Source organism: Geotrypetes seraphini, chromosome 9, assembly GCF_902459505.1.
Source record: "Geotrypetes seraphini chromosome 9, aGeoSer1.1, whole genome shotgun sequence".
Classification (NCBI taxonomy): Eukaryota; Metazoa; Chordata; class Amphibia; order Gymnophiona; family Dermophiidae; genus Geotrypetes; species Geotrypetes seraphini.
Window position 1 is genome coordinate 22,007,377 of NC_047092.1, and position 27,693 is coordinate 22,035,069.

General features: G+C 39.7%; 1 protein-coding gene across 8 annotated transcripts in view; it reads left to right on the top strand.

Moving 5' to 3' along the window:
* The window catches only part of RABL2B (RAB, member of RAS oncogene family like 2B), a 28,442-nt gene extending 4,264 nt beyond the window's left edge, over positions 1–24,178 (top strand). For 3 of the 8 annotated variants that reach the window (XM_033958079.1, XM_033958078.1, XM_033958080.1), the window contains exons 3-10: positions 493–648; positions 1,328–1,357; positions 3,839–3,918; positions 5,827–5,906; positions 15,155–15,266; positions 16,967–17,064; positions 18,025–18,108; positions 21,019–24,178. In XM_033958079.1, coding sequence (XP_033813970.1) covers positions 542–648; positions 1,328–1,357; positions 3,839–3,918; positions 5,827–5,906; positions 15,155–15,266; positions 16,967–17,064; positions 18,025–18,108; positions 21,019–21,117 — 690 coding nt within the window. In that variant the 5' untranslated portion in view covers positions 493–541 and the 3' untranslated portion in view covers positions 21,118–24,178. Of the gene's footprint in view, positions 1–492; positions 649–1,327; positions 1,358–3,838; positions 3,919–5,826; positions 5,907–15,154; positions 15,267–16,966; positions 17,065–17,850; positions 18,000–18,024; positions 18,109–21,018 lie in introns of those variants that run through there. The other 5 variants (XM_033958082.1, XM_033958081.1, XM_033958084.1 and 2 more) reach the window with 3 other exon arrangements.
* The last annotated feature ends 3,515 nt before the right edge of the window (positions 24,179–27,693 follow it).

Sequence of the window (27,693 nt, forward strand, 5' to 3'; positions counted from 1 at the left end):
AATAGTTAATATCTTATTAAAGAAATGTCAATTTTGCATGAGGAAAAATCTTTATAGTTTATAAATCTTTCCTTTTGGTTAAGTCTTAATAATAATATTGTAATTTATAGCTAAAGAGACATATGATCAAGAAACTGTTTTATTTTACTTTTGTGATTGTGATAAACATACTGAGGGCCTCAAAATAGCACCTGATGGGCCGTGAGTTTGAGACCACTGGCTTAGAGGGAACAGTGATGCCTTCCTCGGTCAGTCATCAGGAGTTGTAATTTATTGTTGTGTTATCACCTGAAAGTCAAAGCCCTCATTAAATGGTTACTGGATACATGGAGTGAGATTACCTGTAATGTTAGCAATGGCAGGAAGAACTGATTGTACAGCTAGTAGGGGTAAACAGGATGTTGATGTACAGTTAGCAAGATGAGAAGTGTTAATTAAATAGACACTGTAGCTGCTAGAGGAGCATGTTCATTTGTTAAATATTTCTTGCAGTCAGATACTTCTAGAGTTGGCATACAGGCAGGTGATATGAAGAAGTAGCATGGCTGGAGATGGACTTACAGTGCCTGAACTGGATCAAGAGAAATATGATGCAGATGAGAATGTGAAAATTATCTGCCTAGGAGACAGTGCAGTGGGAAAATCAAAGTAAGTGAATATTCTGAAACCAAACAAGAACTGGTACAGCTGCTCAGAGGCAGGCAGGAGCAATGGTGACATGTAGCCTGTGCTTTATAGTTTATTACTACTACTATTAATTATTTCTATAGCATTGCCAGACGTACACAGCGCTATACAGATTCATGAAGAAGACAGTCCCTGTTCAAAAGAGCTTACAATCTAAACAGACAGACAGACAGACAGGATGTCATGGATGCAGTTAAGGGGAGTGAGTGGGGAGTAGGGTTATGAATTGAAGGCTATATCAAAAAGGTGGGTTTTCAGTCTGCTTTTAAACAAGATAAGGGAAGGGGCTTGGTGGACAAATGCAAATGAAGTCTGGAATTAGCAGTGGAGGAGAAGGGTACAGCTAAGAGCACCTTATCTGAGGAACGGAGTTCTCTTGGAGGTGTATAAGGAGAGGGGAGATCATTTAAATTGTGATTATGATTACCTATGGGACTTTTTTTACATACTTTATGTTCTTCATTTTGAAAATATTTGAATGTGATTCATAAATTTTATTTAAATCAAATGATTGGTGCAAGAGAAATATAGTAACTTATGCAGCTGATGCCATGGTTTAAAACAGCTATCCATAAGTTGATACTGACTTGACAGGTGATGCAGAGAGATAAAATAGCTTTTTTTCCCTTCCTGTTTCTAGGCTAATGGAGAGATTCCTGATGGATGGTTTGTATCCTTTTCTAGTGTAGCATTAATGGTTATCCTAGTGGAGGAAATTTTATTTCTCTTATGTATGCTGTCCATGAGGGATAAGAGGAAAATACTAGTTTCTACAGCAACCTTACATATGTCCGCAATGTAGTATCTATGTAGGAGATCCTTTTAGATAGCATATTTGTGCACTGATAGAAAAAAATCTTTCAGTGATTAATTAAGTCCTTGTTAAAAAAAAATCCTAATGATCTGAGAACAATGCTCATTTACTTGTGATGAATTGTTTGGACTATTGTAATACTATACTTGGCTTACCTTAGAAACAGAAACATGACGGTAGATAAAGGCCAAATGGCCCATTTAGTCTGCCCATCCACAGTAACCATTATCTCTTTCTCTCTCTGAGATCCCACTTGCCTATCCCAGGCCGTTCTGCTTCCTTGTACTACCATACAAAATACTGCCATAAAACTGTTCTACAATACAAAAAAAAATCATGTAATGCCATTGCTGAGGGAGCAAAACTTTTGACAAATGTTCCCTATGACTTGACATCGCTCTTAAACCCTTGCATTCATCCTAGACATTTGATTTGGATTAGAGAATGACACGGTGACAAAATTCATCACCGTTCCCATCCCCACGGATAACCGCGGGAAACCATCTTCATTTGATTCTTTAAGGAGAGAGGGAAGAATTAGAGTATAATTGGGCACAACCACTGACCCGCAAGCTTTGCTTTGAAGAATGCTGGTGTAGAAAGACCGAGGTTGAAATAGACACTAGAAAATGACATGGGATTATTTCCCGCGGTTATCCGCGGGGACGGGAACGGTGATGAATTTTATCACCGTGTCATTCTCTAATTTGGATTTAGTTCACATCATTTTCAGTAGAAACTCAAAGTTTGTACCTAAGGCAATAGAGGGTTAAGTAACTTGTCCAAGATCACAAGGAGCAATAGTAGGATTTGAACTGGACTTCTCCCGCTGTCTTCCCAGTGCTCGAACTACTAGGTTACTCCTCCCTATCTGTTTTAAAACTGGAAATCACACGATGCTGCTTTTTACTGTTTGGTATCTTCCATGTGCAGTTCGCTTCCTATAGGATAAGGTTAGAGATCTCCATTAATACATATATTAAAAAGGGTGCAAAAGTTTTTGAGAATGTTTGTTTGAAGCCATTGGTATTTAGGTTCTCCAGTCTTGCAGCATAATTGGCCCACATTGTCTTCCTTTCTTCTTAGATTTGGTTTTATACTTTGCTCTTATCCTTGCATCTAGAACTGGTTTGGTTTTTTTTTACTTGGATGGGACATTTTAAACAGCTTTTGTGATTGTCTTTGATTAACAATATATCAATTCTTGTAAATACACTTTTTTTTGCATCTGATAGAAGGCTGTCTTTGAATATGTAGGATGTTAGATTTTGTAGTGTCTCTGCAAGGAAGGATGCAAAATGTGACCCTCTCACTCCTACCCCATGAAAAAGGTATGGTAAGTCAAAGGTGCTCTGATTCCATAATGGTGAATAATACTTTCCCATAGGTGCTGCTTCAGTAAATCCATTTTCTAATTGTATGGTGCTTAGTGTCACAGAAATGTAGACAGTGAATGTAAGTGTAGATACTTTTTAACATTCCTGTGCTAGTATTTCTTTGGACTCTCATGGTATTTTTGTAGGACTTCATTTTGTCCTCTGCACTTTTTATGCTTTGGAAGTATTTGGTTGCCTCTTTCCTATCGTTCCTTTTTGCTAAGGCACAGAACTATACATACAAGGGGCACACATAAACCACAGAGGAGAGCAGATTGTTTGTATAAGGAAAGTTTCAACACAGCCACCACTGGAATTTAGCCTACTTTTTGTGAATTGTATCCTAGGATTATATTACATTACATTAAAGATTTCTATTCCGCCATTATCTTGCGGTTCAAGGCGGATTACAAAAGAGTTATAAATGGTGGGTTACAATAGAAGATCATTGCTGAATATTTTAATGTCTGCAAAGTAGACAAAACCACAGTTTAGTGCCATATCTAAATTATGGCATCTTTACCAGCATAGTGTTGCCACACAGTAGTTGAGCATGGAGTCAGTTTGAGACATTCCCCAATTCTGGCTCAAAGGGCAAAATACTGCTTAATGGCATCCTGAAGTAGTCCATCAGTACTGACTCGAAGAAACTTGCCCCACTCTTAGCACTTAGTGTTCCTTGATATTCTCCAACACATGTAGTGCCCAGCTTAAATTCTGTGGAAGCTGCAGCACTCTAGAGGCCAGTGGCTTCTTGTCTTCTATGCTGCTAGGACAGCTTCAGTGGATGGTGTTAAGAGGAAAAGGGATAGGACACACCTGAATCCCTTCTCTTACTAAACCTCAGACTGTCTTCTGTAGTGTCTCTCCTCCCAGCAAGAATTAGTGACTGGCTGACTGGGATATGGGATGGAAGCCTGTGTGATGCTATCCACATTTTAACTACTTAACCCAATCACAGTCGCCCTCAGCAGCTGTCCACGTTTGCTCTTACGCTGTACAAATACACTACCACTGTGGATGGGAAGACGATCCTTGTGGGTAAGACTTTCTAAACATTCTTTCTGTCTTTCAGGGATTTTCCCATACGATGTAAGTATTGTCCTAGCTTGACCTTGCAGCTGCACTGTAGCCCAGACAGTGTTCCTCAGCCCTGACCTGACGCATACCTTCATGTTCACAGTATAATGTGTACTCGCACACCTCTGTTGCTGTATTACAATCTTCTCTGCATCCCCCTTCCGATATTGAGACACAGCAGTGCCAGTGGATCTCTGTTTGACCTGTATCCCTGCTGCCTTCTTGTTGTTCTAATGCTGAAACCCACATCGGGTTCTGCTGTTGTGTAAGGGGTGGCATTAGGAAGGATGTTGTCCAGATGAGAGACCAGCTGTGGGGCAGAGCAATCTCTAGCTAAGTGAGCAGCAGAATTAGGGAGGCAGGCTCTGGTTGCTGGGGCAAGAGACTGTATAGGGGAGAACAGTAGATAATCCTTAAGTAAAGCGGATACAAATTGTCTTATGTTTAAGGTTTTTGACAAATACAGTTGTTGTGTTTTTTTTTTAATTTGACAAAGTTCTGAAATTGGATAGTGGCTTAAGCTTTTAGCTGCACCAACTTATTTGTGGGATTGATAGCTGCAGAAGCAAATGGTTTCAGTAGAAGTTGTAGTTCTGCCAGCAGTGGAAAATAGAGATGCCCGATTCCTGATTCGTTTCCAGAAAAAACTGGACTCACCAATTCATGAGCAGTAGAACCAGCCCCCTTGTCGCAATGTATTTTACAGAGTCTCATTTGGGCTTTCCCTCTGCTGGAGTCCTTCCATCTAATGTAACTTCCTGTTTCGTGAAAGGACTTCTGCAAAGGGAACGCCTGAGTGGGCCTGTATGAGCAGATCAGCAGCAAGGTGAGCCCACATCTCCCTGGCTTCTTTTCTTTTTTTACTGGTGACTCCTTCCCAGAATCAATCCTGTCACCCTTCTCCCTCCAACAGCATTTATCTAATTCCCTGCATCTACATTTAATTCAATGCAAAAGTTGTTGCGAGCGGTGGTAGTGAATACGATTCACAGAGCTACCCTACCGCTAGTTCGGGTGTCTTCTCTGCATTGCAGCAGCCCCAGCGGAAACAGGAGGTTGTTACTGAGGGCGGACCACAGTAGAGAGAAGACACCAGAAGAGGCGGCAGGATAGCTCTCTGGATCGCTAGATTCGCTACTGCCACCGGCAACAAATTTTACAACAAAATAAAGGTAGATGCGGGGGAGGGGAGGAGATGACGGATGGGGGAGATGGACTTGGTGGCGAGAGAGAGATGGACTTGGGGGAGGAAGGCAAAATGGGGAGAGGGAGAGATGAACAACGCAGGGATAGCAGAGGGACCCAACAGCTGAAGGCAGTCTGCTGATACCTGAATTCATATCAAGCCACAACATTTAGCAATTCAAGGGATTAGGGCAGTGTATCGCAAACTGTGTGCCTCCTGAGATCTCAGGTGTGCCGCAACACACTGTGGAGGAGGAGAGGCACCAGCGCTGGCTAACTGCCTACAGGAGAGGCACATTCTGTAGGCAGTCAGCCGGCGCCAGCGCCTCTCCTTCTCTCTGGCCCTCTTCCCTGCTAGCACCACCCATGTTTCTAACTAATTTGAAAGCTATGTTATAGATTGGATGTTCCTGTTTTTTGACATGATATTGATATTGCCTTGGTTAAATAAAATGTTTAAACTTAAGAAGCTATGTCATTGAAAAATTGATTCAGCAGATCGAATCGAAATATTTTTCCCTGAATCGGGCAGCACTAGTGGAAACACTGTGCTACCTCAGCTGTTGTCAGCTGAAGGTGTTCAAAACAGCTGGCTCCTTGGAGTCCCCATTAGGTACAGAACCTTCCAAATAAAAATCCACAATTATTGTATGCTGTACTTATGTTGGCATTTGCTCCTTTTAGATTTCTGGGACACAGCAGGACAGGAAAGGTTCCAAAGCATGCACGCTTCCTATTATCATAAGGCACATGCCTGTATAATGGTAAGGAATATTTGTTCTTTGACCACCTCATTGTTTCATATGCTATCCCCATGCTTGTCATTATAAAACTTACTCCCAAAGTCCTGGAATCATAGATTAACATGCCTTCCAGCACTACATCCCAGAATAATAAATACTGTTCAGCTGCCATCACTTACATGCTTTCAATATGCGTCCATATTGCAAAATACCTTGCTTTCCAAGCATCTGACACACCTGGGGAGTATGCAGTAGCATGCATGTGCTGTATTTCTTTTTTTTTTTTTAATTCTTTATTCATTTTTAAAAACTTACAATAAGTGTAACAGCATATATAACATTTTAAACTCAGATACAACACTTAATATTCTGTTAAAATCCATATGATAATTTATCCTCCTCCCCCTAATCAATAACATTCTTTAAATTCAAGAAAGCCTACCATAATCCCCATTCCTATATACCTTACTTTAATAATCAAATAATAATAATAATATACACTGTCTAATGATTAGGGGGAGGGGGAGGTATATTTTACATTTTTCTTATTGGGGAAATAATAAAGGAATGATGGGAAGGGAGGGTGGTAATTTTATGTATTGTAAGATAAATCAGAAAGATTGTCAAGTGATGTGTTTAATTGTATTGTTTTATTGTATGTGCACTTGATGTAAGATTGAAAACGAATAAAGAATTTGAAAAAAATATAATCAAACCAAAATAACCTTCCCCTCTCCCCCCACCTCCCACCTTGGACATACATATTTACATTAAACATTACTCAAAAAGAAAAGAAACGTCTACAGATAATTCAAAACATTGTCGTCAAACTTATTCACAACGGTAAAAAATATGATCATGTAACTCCTTTCTTGGTCAATTCACATTGGCTTCCCATTAACCACCGCATTACCTTTAAAATTTTGCTTCTAGTATTTAAAACCCTATCCACTAGTGAACCGCAATTTATAAATAGCAGTGTTCTCCCCAGAAATTTTTTCCAGCCGGGTGGCATGAAAAAGTAGCCGGGTGGGGCGGGATGGGGAAATTTGGTGGTGGGGAAAATTAACCCCCTCTTTTACTAAGGTGCGCTAGCATTTTTAGCGCGCGCAAACCCCTGCGCTACGTGGGAAAACTAGCGCCAACTCAGTGCTGGCGTTAGCATCTAGCGCGCATGGCAATTCCTCCGTGCGCTAAGCGCACACTAAAACCACTATCGGAACTTAGTAAAAGGAGCCCTAAATGTATACTATTTTTATTAGTTAATTATTATTATTATTTTCCAATGCTCAATATGACTTCCTTTTTTAAGGTTTGATACTTGTACCAGAATATTTTTACTAAATTTAAGAAGTATTTGCCCTCTTTCAAATGGTATAGAGGTCTAAAAAAGGGAAAGGCATTAATGAAGTCATTAGGTTCAATCTAGCCATTTATTTCTGCATGAATTTAAACAACTAAAAAAAAAAGATAAATATAGCTCATCCAGTCATACAAGAAATGACTGTATAGCAGGGGTGCCCACACTTTTTGGGCTTGCGAGCTACTTTTAAAATGACCAAGTCAAAATGATCTACCAACAATAAAATAAAAAAAAAAACACAAAGCACACTGTACGCAGAGAAAATGTTAATTATCATTTATATTCCGCGGGTTTTCAAAGAGGTCAAGGCAGACGATTCTATGTAATGTCACCTCAGGAACAACTATACAAAAATAGACAAATATATCCTCTCCCTTTTTACTAAATTGTAATACTGGTTTTTAGAGCAGGGAGATGCACTGAATGCCCTGCGCTGCTCTCGATGCTCATAGGCTCCCTGCGCTAAAAACCGCTATTGCGGTTTAGTAAAAGGGGGCCATAGTGCAAAATATAGACAGCAGATATAAATTCTTAAAACAGACATATTTTGATCACTAAACTGAAAATAAAATCATTTTTCCTACCTTTTTGTCTGGTGATTTCATGAGTCTCTGTTTGCACTTCCTTTTTCTGACTATAAATCCAATATTTTTTTCTTTCTGCCCCTCCCCTTTTCTTTCTGTCTCTCTTTCTTTCTCTCACCCTCTGCCCCCCCCCTAAGCCATCGCGCCAATTTCTCCACTTCCCCGATTCTTTCCCTACCCCCTAAGCCACCATGCCAATTTCTCCCTGCTTCCACGAGCCAGACCAGGAATATACAAGCGCTGGACTCACAAGACTTCACCTCTGATGCCAATTCTTACGTCGGAGAGGAAGAGCCAGGCAGCGATTGGCTGGCCCAGAACTTCCTCTCTGACGTCAGAATTGACGTTAGAGGTGAAGTCTTATGAGTCCGGCGCTTGTACGCACCTGGCCTGGCTCAGGGAGGCAGGAAGAAAAAGATTGCCAAGGCAACGCGATTGACTCACATTGCCTTTGTGATCTACTGGTCGATCGCGCTCGACCATTTGGGCACCCCTGCTGTTATGGTATGGTATCCTGTCCTGACCTGAGGAAAGGGGTTTAGTCCCCAAAAAACTGCCTTATTTCCATTTCCTATTTATAAACTTTAATCAATAGATACAATACTACTTGATTTTACGTAAAGCACCAAAAAACTTTTTTTCTACCTTTTGTCGTTTCTGCTTTAATCATCTTGTCTTCACTCTTCTTTCTAGCCAGCATCTGTCCGCTCTGTCTTCCATGCAGCATCAGCCCCTTCCATCCACTGTCCACCCTCTTCCCGTTCCATATGGCATCTTCCCTCTTTTTATGCTCCTTCAATAAACTGTCTATCCTGTGCCTCTTCTCTTCTCCTTTGTACATGATTGATTTCAGCTCTGCCACCTCTCCATTTTTCTCTCTCTGTCAACACCCCGTCCCCTATGCTCTGGGAACTCTCTCTTCTCCTTTCTTTCCTTCGCACCCCACAGTCTGGTATCTTCCCTTCCCTGATTCTCTGGCATCTCACTTCTTTCCTTTTCTTCCATCTCTCCCTCTCCCTCCATGCTCTGACATCTTCTTCTTCCTTTCCCCCTTCCTTTTCCCTTGGTATGGCATACTTTCCTCCTTCCCTCCAATCCCTGGCATCTCGTTTCATTCCCTCCCTCATCTTCTTTCTCCCTCCAGTTGGGTGCAGCAAGTCTCTCCCCCTCTGCTCCCTTTCCTCCTTCTGTCACCCAAGGCCTGGCGTCATGAACTTCTTCAGGCAGCAGCATTCACAATTCGCTGCTGTTGCCAGCTTCGGGCCTTCTTCTCTGCCGGGTCCTGTCTTCATAGAAACAGAAGTAGGCAGGACCCGGCAGAGAGGAAGGCCTGAAGCTGGCAACAGCAGTGAATTGTAAATGCTGTTGCTAGCCAAAGAAGTTCATGATGTCAGGCTGAGTACCCGGGGCAGACTGCTACTCTCCCCCCCCCACAACCTTCCTATCTCTTCCTCCTCCCATCACGAGACTCTAAACAGCACTGCTCTACTCTAAGCAGGCTGCTTCGGGGCTTTCTCCTGCCATGATTCCCTCTGGCACGTCACTGATGAGGGAAGGAGGGAGAGATAGGAGGGTCAGATCGGGTTGGGGGGGTGCCCAGGATGATGATGAGGCTGCTGCTGCCAGCGAATCCAGCAAGGGTGAGGCCCCAAAGCACAGCACTGGCGGGACCCCCTGACCATTTCAGGTCCTAGGCCTGTGCCTACTGGGCCTATCCTTTAATTTGGCCCTGCTTCCTCTCCCCCCCATATGCCCTGACATCTCTCTCTTCCATTCCATGGTATGGTATCTCCTTTCCCTCCCTCCCATGGTCTTTGCATCTCTTTCCTCCTTTTCCTGATCTTCCTTCTCCCTCCTTCCCTCTCTCTCCCCAATTGGGTGCAGCAGCATTTCTCTTCCCCTCCCCCCATTAGGTACAGCAGTATCATCAGCATTTCTCTTCACCCTCCCCCCTAATTGTGTGCAGCAGCATGACTCTTCCCCCTCCCCCTATTGGGTACAGCAGCAGCATCAGCATTTCTCTTACCCCCCCCACAATTGGGTACAGCAGAAGCACCAGCATTTCTCTTTCCCCTCCCCCTCTAATTGGGTACAGCAGCATTTCTCCTCCCATTAACCCCCCCCCCCCGCCGTCTCACACACCCGGCAGATTCGCTACAGACAAAGGCAAGTTGCAAGTTTCCCTTCGTCGCTGACCTATCTCCCAAAGGTCAGCGACAGGGAAGCTTACAACTTGCTGCTCTTGCTTACTTCGGGCCTTTCTCGTTGCCGGGTCCTGCCTTCGCGGAAACAGAAAGTAGGCAGGACCCGGCAGCGAGAAAGGCCTGAAGTGAGCAAGTAAGCTTCCCTCCGTGGCAGGCCTATCTCCCGCATGCTCCGGTGCTCTAATGGTCCGTGCCGGCTTCTCTTCTCTACCCCCCCCCCCCCCGTCTTTCGGCGGCTCTTCAGGCTAAGCGTTAAGCAGTGGTGGCAGCAGGATTCGGCAGATGACAGCCGGGCGGTAATCTAAATTTGCTGGGCGGAGCGCCTGGCTGAAAAGCGCTGGGGAGAACACTGAATAGGATGCTCATTCCGTATAACACATCTCGCTCTCTTCGTTCTACGGCACAAGGACTACTTCCTTAAAAGTTATTGGCACTAGACGTCATGATATGTTTTCAATAGTGGCCCCCCAAGTCTGGAACTCCCTACCTCAATATATAAGAGATGAAAAAGACATTAGCCGTTTTAAAAATAACTTAAAAACCTTTCTGTTTAAAGATGCTTTTAACCTCTAAATGGATACATTCCACCGGAACGTGCAGCCCGGATGGGAATTACTGCGTCGCATTCTTGCCCGAAATGCAATCAGGCTCACGCATATTTGAGTCACATGTTTTGTGCCTGCCCCGCAATCCAACTGTTTTGGAGACATCTTGGCCTATATACCACATCGCTTTGGGGAAGGCGATGGCTTCCGCAACCGAGGGTGTTATTTGGATTTTATAATATAGCCTCGCCCAAACCCAGGTAAATGTCAGCATTTATCTCCAGAGCCCTTTTGATGAGAAAAAAAAGCCATCCTCACCAACTGGCTCTCCCGTGATCCCCCGTCATATGCACAATGGAGATCCCTAATGATAGTGCACGCAACACTGGAGAGACGCATGGTGGGAGACTTGAGTCTTGGCCCGGGTCGCAAATTTTGTCAGGTGTGGGAGCACTTCTGGCAGGATCTCACACCGCGTGCTCGCAGTAGACTTTTGAATCTTTAAGATTTTATTCCCACTCTCAGCTGTTGGACTGGCCATGGATTCTTGGGGAGGGGGGGAATGGGAGGGGAACTGATTATATTGTTGAAAATGTTATTTCCTGAATGGTACTACTGTTTGTATTTGCTTCTTACTGCTGGAATAATAAAAATCATTTAAACATGACCTCTAAATGGAATATATACAGTGCAGTTGACTCCCTACTAAAAAATTAAAAAACAAAAGAAAGAAAAATGGATGCCCCTCCTTATGTTTTTTCCCTCTATAGCTCTTTTCTTTCTCCAAAATTATTAATTTTGTAACTTTACCCCCTTACTCCCTTCGTATTCAATTCTGTCGGTATGTCTGTTCGTCCAACCCTTTTTAACTAAATTTTTTTTTTTTTTTTTGTTTTATAAATCTTTATTCATTTTCTTATGTTACAACAAGTGTTTCAAATAAATTCATTATAAACTTGAATAATCATACTTGATTAACTTACAGATTAATATCAAATTTAAAATTTCTTTAGAAAATCAATATTTTATAAAGTTATAATATTATGTAAGAAATCTAAATTAATATAATTATTATTGAATATAATAATCTCCCCTCCCTCTCTCCCTCCCTATCAATATTGAATGAGAAATCTTTATTCATTTTCATATGTGACATCAACAATATAAATTCATACTAATATTTCAGAAAACTAAATTTATATAATTCTTAGTTAATATAATAATATACCATCCCCTCCCCCCTCCCTTCTATTCAGTAATACATGAATAAAATTTTTAAATGTTATTTTATCCATATTTCATATTATAAATCTAGTATTAATATATTATATAATATTTAGAGATATGATCTCTTTTTCTTCTAATCAAATTCTATACATGGGAAAATTAATCATTCTTTACAATATTCAGTTAATGGTCTCCATATTTTTTGAAATTTATCTACATGTCCTTTTTGTGTTGCTATAGTGAGCTCCATTTTGTATATATGACATACAGAATTCCACCAGAATGTATAATTTAATCTGTCATGTTTTTTCCAATTGAATGTGATTTGTTGTATTGCTATTCCAGTTAAAATAAAAAGAAGTTTGTTATTACTTGATGATATTTGACTTTTTTCTCTCATAGTTGTTCCAAATAATATGGTATCATATGTCAAGGCTACCGGATTTTCTAACATCCTATTTATTTGGGGCCAGATTGATTTCCAGAATGTTAAGATGAATGGACAATAGAATAAAAGATGATCTAATGTCCCAATTTCAACATGACAGTGCCAGCATCTATTTGACCTAGAGCTATCTATTTTTTGTAATCGAACAGGGGTCCAGAAAGCTCTATGTAAAAGAAAAAACCAAGTTTGTCTCATAGATGCTGATACCGTACATTTTAGCCTCCAAGACCAAAGTCGTGGCCATTGAGATGCACTAATTTGGTGCTTTATCTCAATGCTCCAGATGTCTCTAAGACCATTTTTTGGTTTTTTATTTATATAATCGGATATTAATTTATACCACTGTGCAGCTTCATGACCTGTTGAATTAATCTGGAAACACAGGAATTCCAAACTGTGATAATTAGTAAGATTTTTCCATTCAGGGAACCCTACCTGAATGGATTGCTTCAATTGCAACCATTTAAAATATTGTGTTTTTTTAAGATCAAATTTATGTTGCAATTGTGAAAACTCCAGCAACTTTCCATTTTTTATTATATCATCTAAAATACGAATACCTGCTGTCATCCAGTTTTTCCAGATTATTTTGAAACCGCCTATTTTGATCTTGGGGTTTAACCAAATCGTTTGAGTTGTTGATTTACTAATTGGAATAGGAGTTAGATTACTTATATATCTTAAAGTTTTCCATGTATCCATGAATATTTTATGTTCTTTGTATAGCCTTGGCATTTTGATACTAACTACATGACTGAGACGTAAAGGAAACATGAGTCTCCATTCAAGCCAGAACCAATCTGGAATATTATCAGTGGGCTCTGGGAGGATCCAATACATACCTTGACGTAAAATATAGGCTTGATGATACCTATAGAAGTTGGGAAAATTTACCCCTCCCTCCGCAATTGGTCTTTTTTAATGTCACTAAAGCAATTCTGGGATTTTTCCCAAGCCAAATAAATTTTGTCAATACCTTATTTAACTTTGTATAAAAAAAATCTTGAAAGAAAACTGGTATCATTCCCATTTGGTAACAAACTACAGGTAAGATCATCATTTTAACTGTTTGTACTCTTCCCCACCAAGATAAATGTAAAGGATTCCATTGTTCACACATCTCTGTCACTTTTTGTAATAAATCTTTTGAAATCCAAATTCCAAGATATTTAATAGTATCCTCCTTCCAAACAAAAGAGAATGTATTAAATAAACCTTTTGTACAGTGTACATTTAATGGAAGTATTTCTGATTTATTCCAATTTATCTTATATCCTGAAAACTTTCCGAATTTATCAATTAGTTCAAGCAATTGTGGAATGGTGGATTCTGGATTCCTCAAATATAATAATAAATCATCAGCATAAGCTGATATTTTGTATTCTCTATCTGAATGAGGTATACCTTGTATTTCCTTTACTTGTTGGATTGCTAATATTAAGGGTTCTAAAACTATATCAAACAGTAAAGGAGACAAGGAACATCCTTGTCTAACTCCTCTCTGTAGATTAAATTTTTCTGAAAATGTATTATTTATATATAATCTAGCAGAGGGGGAGCTATATAATGTTTGTATCATTTGTATGAATCCAGGACTTATACCAAACCATTCCATAGCCTGATACATAAATGTCCATTCTATTCTATCAAAAGCCTTTTCTGCATCTAAAGAAACAGCAAAAGTAGGCTCATTCATTTTCTTTGTTAAGTATAACATATGGAATGCTAATCTGGTGTTATGAGATGAATGTCTTTGAGCAACGAATCCTGTTTGAGGCATACCTATAATATGGGGAAGAGCATTAGCCAATCTTAATTTTAAATCGTATGTTGTATGTTTACTATGGATTTTACTGTAATTCGCTTAGTAAATTATGAATAAGCAATTTATCAAATTTATAATAAACTTGGAAACTTAAGAGGAAAAATAATATTCAATCATTACAATATTTTGTTAATGACTCCTAAATAACCTGGATTTTTTTTTTTTTAATAAATCTTTATTCATTTTTCATCTTACAACAAATGCATATATATAAAACATTTGAAATTCTATCATTTATGATACTAATAGATAAAAATTTTTTTAGCAACAAAATAAACACTAGTAGTCACTTATTTTCGTATTTTGACTGTTTGTTACCTTTTGTGCATGCATTTTAGTGACATTGCATGCGCACTTATCCCCCCCTTTTTTTGAAAACATGTCCTCATGTTATTAGTATTTTTTAGTAATTTATAGTTTATGGTCACAAAGATCATCTGGTTGTTTTACCTTTATTATTTGTTATCTTTTTACCTTTATTATCATATCTGTTTATAATATTGTATTTTTAATATTGTGTTTTATGTTATATCTGTACTTAATAGGACCCCTGATGAAGGTTGTCCGAAACACGGACCGTGTTGGGTCCCCTGTTTGGTAAAAAGGTTTTAATATATAGTTTGGTTGTCACAATAAATTTTGCCTACATCGTTGTACACATCTGCAGTTTTGGCTTGTTTTTTCCTGGTTGGACTCTCCTCTTTTCATTTCTGTTGATATGTTTGATTTACATTATTTGTGGAAAGGGAGGGTGTGGGAGGGATTTAAAATATGTATTGAAATAATAATAAGAAATAATTTGAAAGTGATGTATAGGAATTAACTGATGTAATATTGTTCACTTGGTGTAAGATGAAAAAATGAATAAAGAATTGGAAAAAAAAAAAGAGCTATTTAACTTCTGTAAACGAACCGGGGTCTAAGTAAAAGAAAAAAAACAAACAAGTGCTGTATTTCTAATTAGGCAACTGTGTTTCTCTTCAGTCTTTTGAGGCTGTGGTTAATACAACACTAGTCCCACTCTATACATAGTGAGGCAGCAGTAAGTTTCCTTCTATGTTGTATATTTGCAGGTGTTTGATGTGCAACGAAAGATCACATACAAGAATCTCAATACATGGTATCAAGAGTTGAGGGAGTACAGGCCTGAGATACCCTGCATTGTAGTAGCCAATAAAATTGATGGTGAGTGTTCTGCTAGCTTTAACCACTATTCCAAGGGCCATGTACAAAGAAGGAACAGGAGGAGAATGGTATGAGACTGTAATTAAAGGAGAATGATTGCACTTGAAGCATGGAGATTGCCCCAAATAAAGTGGCTATTTGCTCAGTACAAGGGCAGTCTCTCAGCATTCCTTCACCCTGCTCACTCAGACCACACACTCCTAACCAGACTTCTCCCCTAAAATCGGAGCCTCCTCCCATCCCAAGGAGCCCGTCTACTCCTTCTGCCAAAATTTCTACCTCTAATTGTTACCAGTTTTCCCACTGGTGCCTGTCCTTCGTTCAAATGTACCAAGTTAACAACTTACTTCTCATCAACATCCTATGTTATCTTTCTCACCTTTGCAGTCTTGCACCTTTGTAACACAAAGCGCAATCTCCTTTCTCTCTCTCCTACTAATGCTCTGAATACCGTCGACTGTATAATGCTACTCATTGTGAAACTGTGTAATACACAGAACATGTAACTCTCCTGTTACTATCACTAGATGTTCAATGCTATACTCTGTAATTCGCTGTTTGTACAGTTTCTCTTCATTGTAAACCGCCTAGAAGTCGCAAGATTGTGGCGGTATATAAGAATAAAGTTATTATTATTATTATTCTCTGGCAGGCTCCCCTCCAGAAACACCACAGGATTTCACACCTATGCTGGCAGGGTTGCTGCATGAATAGTGTGTAATAATGTTTACTAGTGCAAAGGTACATGAGTCTTGAACCAGTGGGTTACTCACTTCTAATCACGAGTTGTGTAGATGGCATCATGTACATTTTTTCAACTTCACCTTCTGTATCTCTGGGCTGTGCTGCAGCTCCTCAGGTTTATCTTCTACTTATGAGTTGAAGGTGTCTCACTGGACAAAAGTTTACCTGCAGGCATCAGCAGCACAGGTGGCGGGAGTGGACAGTGTGCAGACTGACTTTCTCAGCCGGTGGACCCTGGACCCAGGGGAGTGACACTTGTCCCAGAAGAACTTCAGTAGCATTGCGAGTCGGTGGGGGAATCTGATGTTCAATCTGATGGTGTCAGCAGCCAACAAAAAAGTCTCTTGGCTCTTCAGGCAAAAGTTTGAGACCAGAAGCGCTGGCATAGATGTCCTAGTACAATCTTGTCCAGAGAAAGGACTGTTGTACATGTTTTCCCTGTGGCCCATGATAGGTCATGTTATTGGCAGAATCCTGGTTGCTCCACACTGGCTGTGTCGGCTGTGGTTCGTGCATCTAGTTCGGCTACAGAGAGCCAAATGTCTCAAATTGCCACTTCATCCAACTCTTCTCTTGCAGGGCCCAATTGCCCTAGAGGATCCAGAATGCTTTTGGGCTTATGGCATGGCTCTTGTGCGTGCAGCCTTAGCATGGAAGGGATACTCACAGATGGTCATAGCTACCTTTCTAAGATCTTAGGAGCAGAGCAGATTTTGGCTTCGTTGGGAGTTTCCGTGTCCCTTCTTTTTATTTCTCATTGTATAGTGCTTTGGTGCAAACTGAGGAGCTGTAGCACAGTCCAGAGATACAGGAAGTGGAGACGAAAAAAGTTACATGATTCCTTCTACACAACTCTTGATTAGAGGTGAATAACCCACTGGTTCAAGACTATATGCCTTTCTACTAAAAAGATTAGTGAGGTAAGAACCTAATCTTCCCTTGTTGAATCCCTGCAGCGGACTTGAAAGTCACTCAAAAGAATTTCAACTTTGCCAAGAAGCTGAATCTACCATTCTATTTTGTCTCTGCCGCAGATGGCACCAATGTAGTGAAGGTAAGTTTCCTGCCTGAATAACTCCTAGAGGTTCTGACTCTTGAAAACATATGTTGGACAATAGAAAAAAAATCTGATAAGGAGCATTATAAATTTAATTTACAAGTAAAAACAATTGAGAGAGAGAGGGGAAGGGAGTCATAGGAAATTCATGTATGTGGGATGGGGACTCCATGACACTTAACATGAAAGATCCATACAGGGTCAGGAGGATCTGTGCATAAGGACTGCAGTGACTTGGAATGGTAATAGGGGAGATCCATATATTTTATGGATATAATTTTGTAGAAAGCATTGAATAGGAATATGTTCCTGTACATGTGGAATATAAGCTTCCTAAATAAATATATAGAAACATAGAAACATGATGGCAAATAAAGGCCAAATGGCCCATCTAGTCTGCCCATCCACAGTAACCATTATCTCTTTTTCTCTGAGATATCCCACATGCTCATATGATGATGGAGCTAGCGGAGAGGAATCAGACTGCAAGTATTTGGGCAAGGGGAGGTTACACAGAGCAGATAGCATAGAAAGCCAATACTTCTGTATTCCCTTAGCCTGCTGCTAGAGGTGGGAAGACTCTAGCAGCAGGCTAAGGGAATACAGGCAGTGATTGGATTCCCCACTTGAAGTTTTGAAAGGGTGTTTTTTTTTTGTTAAGTAAGAAATATAAGTCCTTAGATCTTGATGCTTGGTGATTTTGGTCTTAGTGTTATCAATAGTTAACTCTTTCCTGCTAATAGAGCCTCATGTGCATGATAAAATTTATGTCATCTGTTGCAGCGTATGAGAAGGGGGAAAGGAGAGAATAAAATGGCTGTAGTGGTTGAAGGGCAGAAGCTGGACCTTGTCTCATCACTAAACTGGAGTGGGAGAAATCCTGGGCAGTTTTAACAGTTCAGCTCCATGTCCGGTAGTTGTATCTGATAATTTACAAAATTCCTGGTTTCTCCTCAGCTCTTTACAGATGCCATAAAGTTGGCAGTGTCTTACAAGCAGGATTCACAGGATTTTATGGATCAGGTCATGCAGGAACTAGAGGTAAGACCCTGCTGCTCTCGCATAATCACACAACAGCTGTTGGCTGATAGGACCCTTTTAGGCCTAGCAGGGTTCAGTTCTTCTTACTTATTATGACACTGTAGACCAGAGGTCTCAAAGTCCCTCCTTGAGGGCCGCAATCCAGTCGGGTTTTCAGGATTTCCCCAATAAATATGCATAAGATCTATGTGCATGCACTGCTTTCAATGCATATTTATTGGGGAAATCCTGAAAACCCAACTGGATTGCGGCCCTCAAGGAGGGACTTTGAGACCCCTGCTGTAGACAGTAGGGATGTGTGATCATTTGAAATGGCATGGGAAATGTCAACAACATTTCTTATTTCATATTTTTAACCTGTCACAGACGTTTATTGACGTGTTAAGTGCCTAGTTCTTCAGTATCCCTTATTGAAGGGTAATGTGCCTGTTGTGCACACTATTTCACAATACTGTGCACTATTGACAAAACTTCCCTGAAACGTAAATTTGAAAAAAAAAACCCAAAACTACAACCCCTCCCCCATAAAAACCAAACGAACTAACTAAAACCCACAAAAAATAGGAAAAACAAAACAATTTGTTTGCTTGTACACTCCTAATAGTATTCTGTCTTCTCACTTACATTATTTAAAAGATTCCTAAATGTGTTTGACAGTATTGAAATGAGATAAAGTGGGCTGTCAACTGCAACTGTTTGAGGGGATGATTATGTATTTGATGGACAGAAGATTTGTTAATTTAGATGTATGTCTGCTCCCAATCTTACCGTGAGGTTTGTATCTATCTAAGACAATTCTAAAACCTTGGACATGATCTAGAGCACTGTTCTTCAACTGCCGGTCCGCAGGAAATTTCTGCCGGTCCGCACAGGGCCGGCAAGATTAAAATGACCATAGGTCCGTTTTCAGACCTCCTGTCCCGTTGTCCCCACACACAGCTTCGGGACAGCATCCTGAAGCTGTGCTCGGGGACAACGGGACAGGCAATCATTTCCTGTCCCTCCCTCCTTCCTTTCCCCGGGTCCCCTTCTCTTACCACCCTGCCGCTACTGCTAAAGCCCAAGAACAAAGGGGGTTAAAGGGGATAGTTTATACAACATCTGATTTAGTAGATTCATTTACTACACATCAATGTCTGATTACTTCATAGACCCACCAATGTTGGTCCTGGCTAGGAAGCCACTAAGATAAGTGTTGCTGTTCTTTAATACAAAAATATAAAAATACATTTGATGTAGTGAATAATAGGACATTATTAAGTAAATTAAGTTAACAACATATATTTACCAACTAATTTAAATAAAAGATAGAGATAGGTTTATGCACCCTTAGTTTATTAGTTTTTTATCCTAATTAAACATTATTAAATAAATTTTTTTTAAGGTAGGAAGGAGGTTTGAAGTAAATGATTACATTATACATATTCAGGATGAAGACTTGAAATAACATCCAAGTTATAAGAAGTCTCTTTACTGAGAACCATGTATCCTTTATGATACTTCAACCTCTTAATCCACACAGCAGGTTAATACACTGATAGTATGGTTGTTCTGTACATGATATTAAAAAATGGTTTTAGGGTTAAGTATTTATAAAAAGTAATCAGACATTGATGTGTAGTAAATTAATCTACTAAATCAGATGTTTTATAAATTATCCTCTATAAACCCCTTTTTTTCTTAATGTTTATTGTTATGGGTTGGACAACTTGAACAAAGATCCGATTTTTTTGATAGCTACTTCTAAAGCCGACAGGAAGTCTTCTTTCCAACGTCAATTCTGACGTCGTAGAGGACGTTCTGGGCCAGCCAATCGCTGTCTGGCCCAGAACGTCCTCTCCGACGTCAGAATTGACGTTGGAAAGAAGACTTCCTATCGGTTGTAGCAGCAGCGGCAGGGCGGTAAGCAGGGGAAAGGAAGAAGGGAGGCTTTTTTTTTTGTGGGGCAGGGAGGGAAGGTGGTAGGCAGGCAAGCAGGCTGGGTTTGGCCAGGGAGGGAGGGAGAGAGGTAGACAGGCAGGCAGGCTGGCTGGCTTCGGGGGTGGTGTGGAAGGCAGTGTGGAAGGCAGTGAGAGGTACATGGGAAGGGTGCACTGGGGGCACTAAAAATAGGAAGGGGCACTAAGGACATGGGAAGGATGCACTGGGGGCACTAAGGACATGGGAAGGAGGTACTGGGGGCACTAAAGACAGGAAGGGGCACTAAGGATATGGTAAGGAGGCACTGGGGGCACTAAAGACATGGGAAGGAAAGACGGAGGGAACAGAAAGGGATAATTCTTGGGCCTGAGTACAGAAATAAAGAAATGAAAGAAAGGATACACAGACAGAAGGAAACGCAACCAGAGACTCATGAAATCACCAGACAGCAAAGGTAGGAAAAATGATTTTATTTTCAATTTAGTGATCAAAACGTGTCAGTTTTGAGAATTTATATCTGCTGTTTATATTTTGCACTATATTTGTCTATTTTTCTATAGTTACTGAGGTGCCGAGCTCGCAGAGATGGGGCGGAAACGGGGTTTTTAAATTTTAGTCCTAGTAGTTTGCTGATCCACAAAATAATTATTTTATTTCTGCCAGTCAATGGGTGTAACTGGGTTGAAAAACACTGATCTAGAGCATCATTCTGTTGAGGTGATATAGAAATCTTAATAAGCTAAGCTTCTCTCTCTGATCAAGCATGCTATGATTTTGTTTTTTGATTTGGTTGATACCACCTCCACTTTTAGGTAGTTGTCCCATAGATTTTGGGGAGAAAACAGTATTTTTATACAAGTTTCATGAATTTGTTTTGTCCCAGTGGGTGTGTGTGGATGTGTCTCTCTTGTCTATTCATGGTATGATGCAGCACTGAGATCTGTTCTGTATCTTGACTTTTTTTTTCCTCTTTCCCTCCTGAATTAACAGAATTTTGAACTGGATAAAAAAGTTGAGGAGGAGGAGGAAGATGATTTATCAGATAAAGAGGAATATGACACTCATGTGGCGAAGCCCCATATCCCATGAATGAGAACTTTGGCTCCACTGTGGCAACTGAACTGAGTTATTCCATTTGCTCTTCATGCCATCGGTTGGAAGATTTTATATTTCTATCAGCTGCTGGTTGGACTGGTTATCATATACTATTTAATGGCATATACTTAAGCGTCTCTCCAGACCGGCACAGCTTCACTGATGGGTAATAGCTCACCATGACCAGCAGGTGGAGACTGGGACATAAACTTTTAGCTGTAGTACAAGTAGACTTTGCAGTCCCAAGTACAATCAGTCTACTCTCAGTCTCCAGCAGATGAAGGTGATAAGCCTGGGCAGTCTTCCCTGGTTTAGTGTAGGGCTGTTGGAATTTGTGTAGTAGCCTTCTGGTCCCCATCTGTGGTGCAGTATTGAGCTTGGGGAGACCCTTATGGGGGTTCATCCAACCTCCGAGATGTCATACTTGACGGGTCAAGTCCCTCCCCCTGGCTCCCTGAAATTTTTTCTTTAGAGGTGCTTCAGCTGTAAGCCTTGCCACCGATACCGGCAAGGCATATGTCTTAGAAAGCCAGTGGGGTCTGTTCAAGTAAAGTTATAGTAAAAAAAAAAAAATTCCTGAGGCAGTGCGGGTCTGAAGGGAAGCCTTCAATTGAATTTATTAATTTTTATTGCTAACCGGCATGTTTTCTTTCAGCTAGCAGCGGATTGTGCAGTGAGCACTTTTAAAGGGGAAAAGTGCTTATTGTACTCCAGACACGAGGTCGATGCAGCTGGCCTGTGTTCGCAGTGTGCCGGCTGGTGCGAAGGGGAATTCTCGTCAGCTTTGGGTGATGGTGAACAGGGTTTCCCTTTGCAAGTGCTTCGCCTTTTCATGTCAACCAGTTCGTGGTCCACCCAGTCCACCATTGCACACTGGATCAAGGAGACTATCGCTTCTGTGTATCTTCTTTAAAAGAAGTCTGTTCTGGAATTTCTCAAGGCTCATTCTACTTGGGGTTAGGCTGCTTCTTGGGCTGAGTCTTCCCTGGTGCCTCCAGTAGATATCTGTAAAGTGGCAGTCTGGTCTTCTCTCCATTCCTTTGTGTGGCACTACCGTGTGGAGGTTCAGGCACATCGGGACATGGTGTTCAGGGAGCGCATGCTTGTGGCGGCCCTTCGGGGGTCCCACCCATGATGGGTACTGCTTTGGTACATCCCATCAGTGAAACTGTGCCAGTCTGGAGAGACGCTTAAGAAGGAGAAATTAGGTTCTTATCTGCTTTCTTTTCGTCTCTCTGGACTGGCACAGCCCCTTCCCTGTCTGTATTTGCTTTCGGGATTCGCATGAAGAGGGATTCACGTGAAGAGTGCGGGTTTTTTCTGCGGGATCTAATGTTTTTGGCAGGTATGGGGAGATTATAAGAACAGCGACTTTTAGTGTAGCTGGCGAACTGTGGGGACGTTTTCTGAAGGTCCTTCTCCTATTCAATTTCCAACAGTATTTCTGTTAGTTTTTATTCCTGTGGGGAGTGTTGTTACTGTTATAATTTGCACTTACTAGCTTCTTAGTTCTGTTTGGCTATTCGGCAGACTGATTGTACTTGGGACTGCACAGCCTACTTGTACTAGAGCCAACGGATTATGTCTCAGTCTCCACCTGCAGGTCATGGTGAGCTATTACCTATCAGTGAAGTTGTGCCGGTCTGGAGAGACTAAAAGAAAGAAAATTAGCAGGTAAGAACCGTCCTTGTTCCTGTGTCTAGTTAGCTGCAGCTTGTGTGTGTTACTGTAGGTGAGGAGAATAGGTTATATTCCTGTCTGTTATGAATTACTTGTATTATAATATCTTTGCCATTGGAGAAGACCATTTTAACCCCAGAAGCCTGCTGAATGTAAGCAAGCCTTAAAACATTGTTATGCTTGCTAGCTGCCTTTTCCAAAACAGATCTCAGGAATTCTTATGCTTCATCAAATTCAACATCCCAAAGCCAGGACCCACAGACATCAGTAAACACCAATCCAACCCACTATTCTAAGCAGATAGGAATTATTTACACATCCATCGGTTTTACATCTCACACATTACATGAGCTATTATGCCTCCCCCTCTCTATTCCAGAGCTGTTTGTACATCCATACAGTCCATTGTCCCAAAACCACACATTTCTTCAGCCCTTAAAAGGCTTTATTCATCTATTCACCATCACGCTTCAGACATCAGGTCTTCGCGAGACCCTTCTAGCTTCATGTTTCATGGTCTTGCAAGGGGGTTACTCCTTGAAATTGCCTCCCTTGCAATTACTTGACCTCTCTTAGGCCATGAAGGTTTTATCCTTCCAAAATCTCATGTGCCATAGACCTAAATTGTTGTTTCCAGCTTACCCTTTTGGAAGTGTAACAGCCACCAAAATCTTGGTCTGCAGGCAGTGGGTGTTCTAGCCTAAACCCATATTTTGCCAGCCAAGTAAGTTCATATTGTCCTTAGCTAGATCACCTGCCATAGCCGTTGCTAGAACCCTTCAAGAACCATGGTGCATAAAAGTGTTTCCCAAGTCAGTCCTTGAGTACCCCATTTGCAAGTTAGGTTTTCAGGATATCTGCAATGAATATGCATAAACTCAGTTTGCATAGACTGCTTCCATTATATGCAAATCTTTCATGTATATTCATTGTGGATAGCCTGAAACCTGGCTTGTAAGGGGGGTACTTCAGGACAGACATGGGAAATACCGGACTATAAGTAGTAAGCTTTTCCCTTCTTACTACATCTCCCTTCTGTCATACATCACACGTCATATCTACCAGAACCACAAGCTGTAGTAATTATTACACCCTTTCGCCATAATAGCCACATTCATCAAGCATCCTCTCCAGATTCATGTTTTTTGAGCCACTGGAATTATTTTTCTCTTCAAATTTGTTCTGAGGTTATGGAAACCCTCTCCTCTTAGCTTGTGACCTGAGGAACATGTATGTTTTTCATCTGCCATCACACATTGCAGAAGTTTACATGTACTAGTGTAAAACAGATAACATTATTTAAAAATGTTAATATTAAATGACACAAGTATTTTTGTGTACATGATGTTGTATATAAATGTTTTTTTGTATCCTAGTGGCTGCCTGCCTCATGCTGTGGTCTCTGGATTCTGCTTTGTAACTAAGTGTGTGTGTGTGTGTGTGTGTGTCCTTATTATGGGCTGCAGTCGCTCTTAATCTCTCTGTGACTGACTTTCTTACCATGAGATTTTGCCTTGTGCCTTGTGCCTAAGTCTCAAATTGGACTCTAAGATAGTGCGCATAGTTTTTAAAGCAATCTAACATAACTTATGATGGTGATGGCAGGAAAGATCAGTTGACAACAATAACACTTTCACAATGATTTAGTGGAAGGTAAAAGCATGAGCTAAAAAGCCCCCACAGGGAGGAAAACCCTCAGACAGAACCCTCCCACCGCCACAGTAGTGGCTAAGGTGTTCAGGTGGAAAACCTCATCAAAAATGAACACGCTAACCCGTGTCTCAATGCACAAAAAATGGCGGCTAAAGGCCTAAAGGTATGTAAGTTTTTGCATTTAGTATGCATTTGGAGGTGAGATTCTTAGCTTTTCTTTTTTTAATTTTTTTTTTAAATATTTTATTTATAAATTTTTCATTCTTACAATAATTTAATTGTACATAAAGCTTCAATTAATACATGAAAAATTGTGATTACAAATAATTCATCTTATCACATAAAATATAACCCTCCCCTTTTTTCATTTCTTAAATCCATATAATATACATTCCCCTCCCCTCCCCATTCTAATATAATCATTACTAATGTGCTATGAAATCTGATCATTGGATTAACGAGTCAATGGTTCCCAAATTTTCTTAAAATTATGAATATTTCCCTGTTGTAATGCTATTGTTTTTTCCATTTTGTATATATGACTTACTGAATTCCACCAAAATGTATAGTTTAATTTGGTATAATCCTTCCAATTTTGAGTTATTTGTTGCATGACGACCCCTGTCAATATTAATAATAGTTTGTTATTGTTTGCTGTAATCGGACTCTGAGTTCTCATTGCTGTACCAAATAGTATAGTATCATATGAGAGTCCTACATGATTTTCTAGTAATTCATTAATTTGGGGCCAAATTAGTTTCCAAAATGCATTTACACAGGGACAAAAAAAAATTAAGTGGTCTAATGTTCCAACTTCTATTCTGCAATGCCAGCATCTATTAGATCTAGTACTATCTATCTTTTGTAAGCGCGTAGGGGTCCATAAAACTCTATGTAACAAAAACATCCAAGTTTGACTCATAGATGCTGACTTTGTAAATCTTAATCTCCAGGACCAAAATCGTGGCCATTGAGACTCAGATATTGTCTGACCAATCTCAATACTCCAAATATCCCTAAGTCCAGTTTTCTTTTTTTTATTTAAAAATCCATTTAACAATTTATACCATTTTGCGGCTTGGTGACCCAAGAAATCCGCCTGGAAACATAGAACCTGCAGACTATATTGGGTATTAAGATCTTTCCATTCAGGGAACCCTGCCTGAATAGCTTGCTTCAATTGCAACCACTTAAAATATTGTGTTTTATTTAATCCAAATTTATGTTGCAATTGTGAAAAACTAAGCATTGTTCCTTCTGAAATAATATCATTCAATGTTCGTATACCTGCAATTATCCATTGTTTCCAGACGATTTTGTATCCGCCAATCTTGATCCTGGAGTTTACCCAAATTGATTGATTTAATGATTTAGCAATTGGTTCTGGTGATAGATTACTAACATATCTTAACGTCTTCCAAGTATCCAATAAAATTCTGTTATCCTTATATCTTCTTGGCATGTTTATACTAATTAGATGTTCTAGATGTAGTGGGAACAGGAGCCGCCATTCTAGATATAGCCAATCTGGTACATTCTCCATGAGATCTGGGAGGATCCAATACATACCCTGTCTTAGAATATAGGCTTGATGGTACCTATAAAAATTTGGAAAATTTACCCCTCCCTCCACAATTGGTCTTTGTAAAGATACTAAAGCAATTCTGGGTCTTTTCCCAAACCAAACAAACTTTGTAAGAATATTATTTAACTTTTTATAGAATGACCCCTGAAAAAATATTGGTATCATACTCATTTGATAACAAACCACAGGCAACATCATCATTTTAATTGTTTGGACTCTTCCCCACCAAGAAAGATGTAAAGGATTCCATTGCTCACACATTTCTGTTATTTTTTTTAATAAAAGTTTTTCATTTTCTTTGACTGTATCTTCAATTGTATTTTTGATAATAATTCCTAAATATTTTAATCCTTCTTCTTTCCAAATAAATGAATATGAATCAAATAATCCTTTGGTACAGTGAACATTAATTGGAAGAATTTCCGATTTATTCCAATTAATTTTATATCCAGAAAATTTCCCAAATTTCTCTAGAAGATTAAGTAAACTTGGAACAGTATTCCCCGGATCTCTTAAATATAATAATATATCATCCGCATATGCAGAAAGTTTAAATTCCCAGTAAGAAAATGGGATTCCCTTTATCTCCTTAGTTTGATTAATTGCAATTAATAAGGGTTCTAAAATAATATCAAAAAGTAAGGGGGACAAAGGACATCCTTGTCTAACTCCCCTACGCAAGTTAAATCTATCTGATAAATTATTATTAATATATAATCTTGCACCAGGAGAGCTATACAAAGTCTGAACCATTTTAATAAAACCGGGGCCTATTCCAAACCATTCCAGAGCTTGATACATATAACTCCATTCCACTCTATCAAATGCTTTTTCTGCATCTAAAGATAGCATAAAAGCAGGATCATTCAAATTTTTCATTAAATTTAAAGAGTGAAATGCTAATTTAGTATTGTTTGATGAGTGTCTTTTAGCAATAAATCCTGTTTGGTGTACATCAATAATAAAAGGAAGAGCTTTTGCCAATCTTATTGCTAATACTTTAGCAAGCAACTTACCATCTACATTTAATAAAGATATAGGCCTGTAATTTGAAACCAAGGTAGGATCCCTGTTTGGTTTTGGTAAGACAATAATTATCGAATCAGCCATAGTACCTGATATATTCCCATTATTTATTTGGTATTGATACAAATTTAATAAATATGGTAAGATGATATTTTGAAATGTTTTATAGAATTCAACAGTATAACCATTACCACCCGGAGCGGATCCAACTCTAAGAGACTTCAATGCTGATTCTATTTCTTTTAAAGATATAGGATCTTCTAAACTTCGTTTTATATGATCCGGAACATTTGGTCCAATAAATGAGTTTAAGAAATTTAATCCCTCTTGTTCTTTATTTTCATAAGATTCAGAAGAATATAAATCTTTATAAAAATCAAGAAATTGTATTAAAATATCTTTGGTGTTAGTGTGTGTGTTGCCTTGTGTGTCTTTAATTGCAATAATCTTAGATTTCCTTTTTTTTGCTTTGAGAAAATTAGCTAATAATCTTCCAGCTTTGTTTGAATTACCATAATACTGAACTTGCTTATAGAAGATATCTTTCCTCACAAATTGAGAAGAAATCTCATTGTATTTCGCTTTTACTTTTAATAAATTTTGTAATGTATTATGTTCCCATTTCT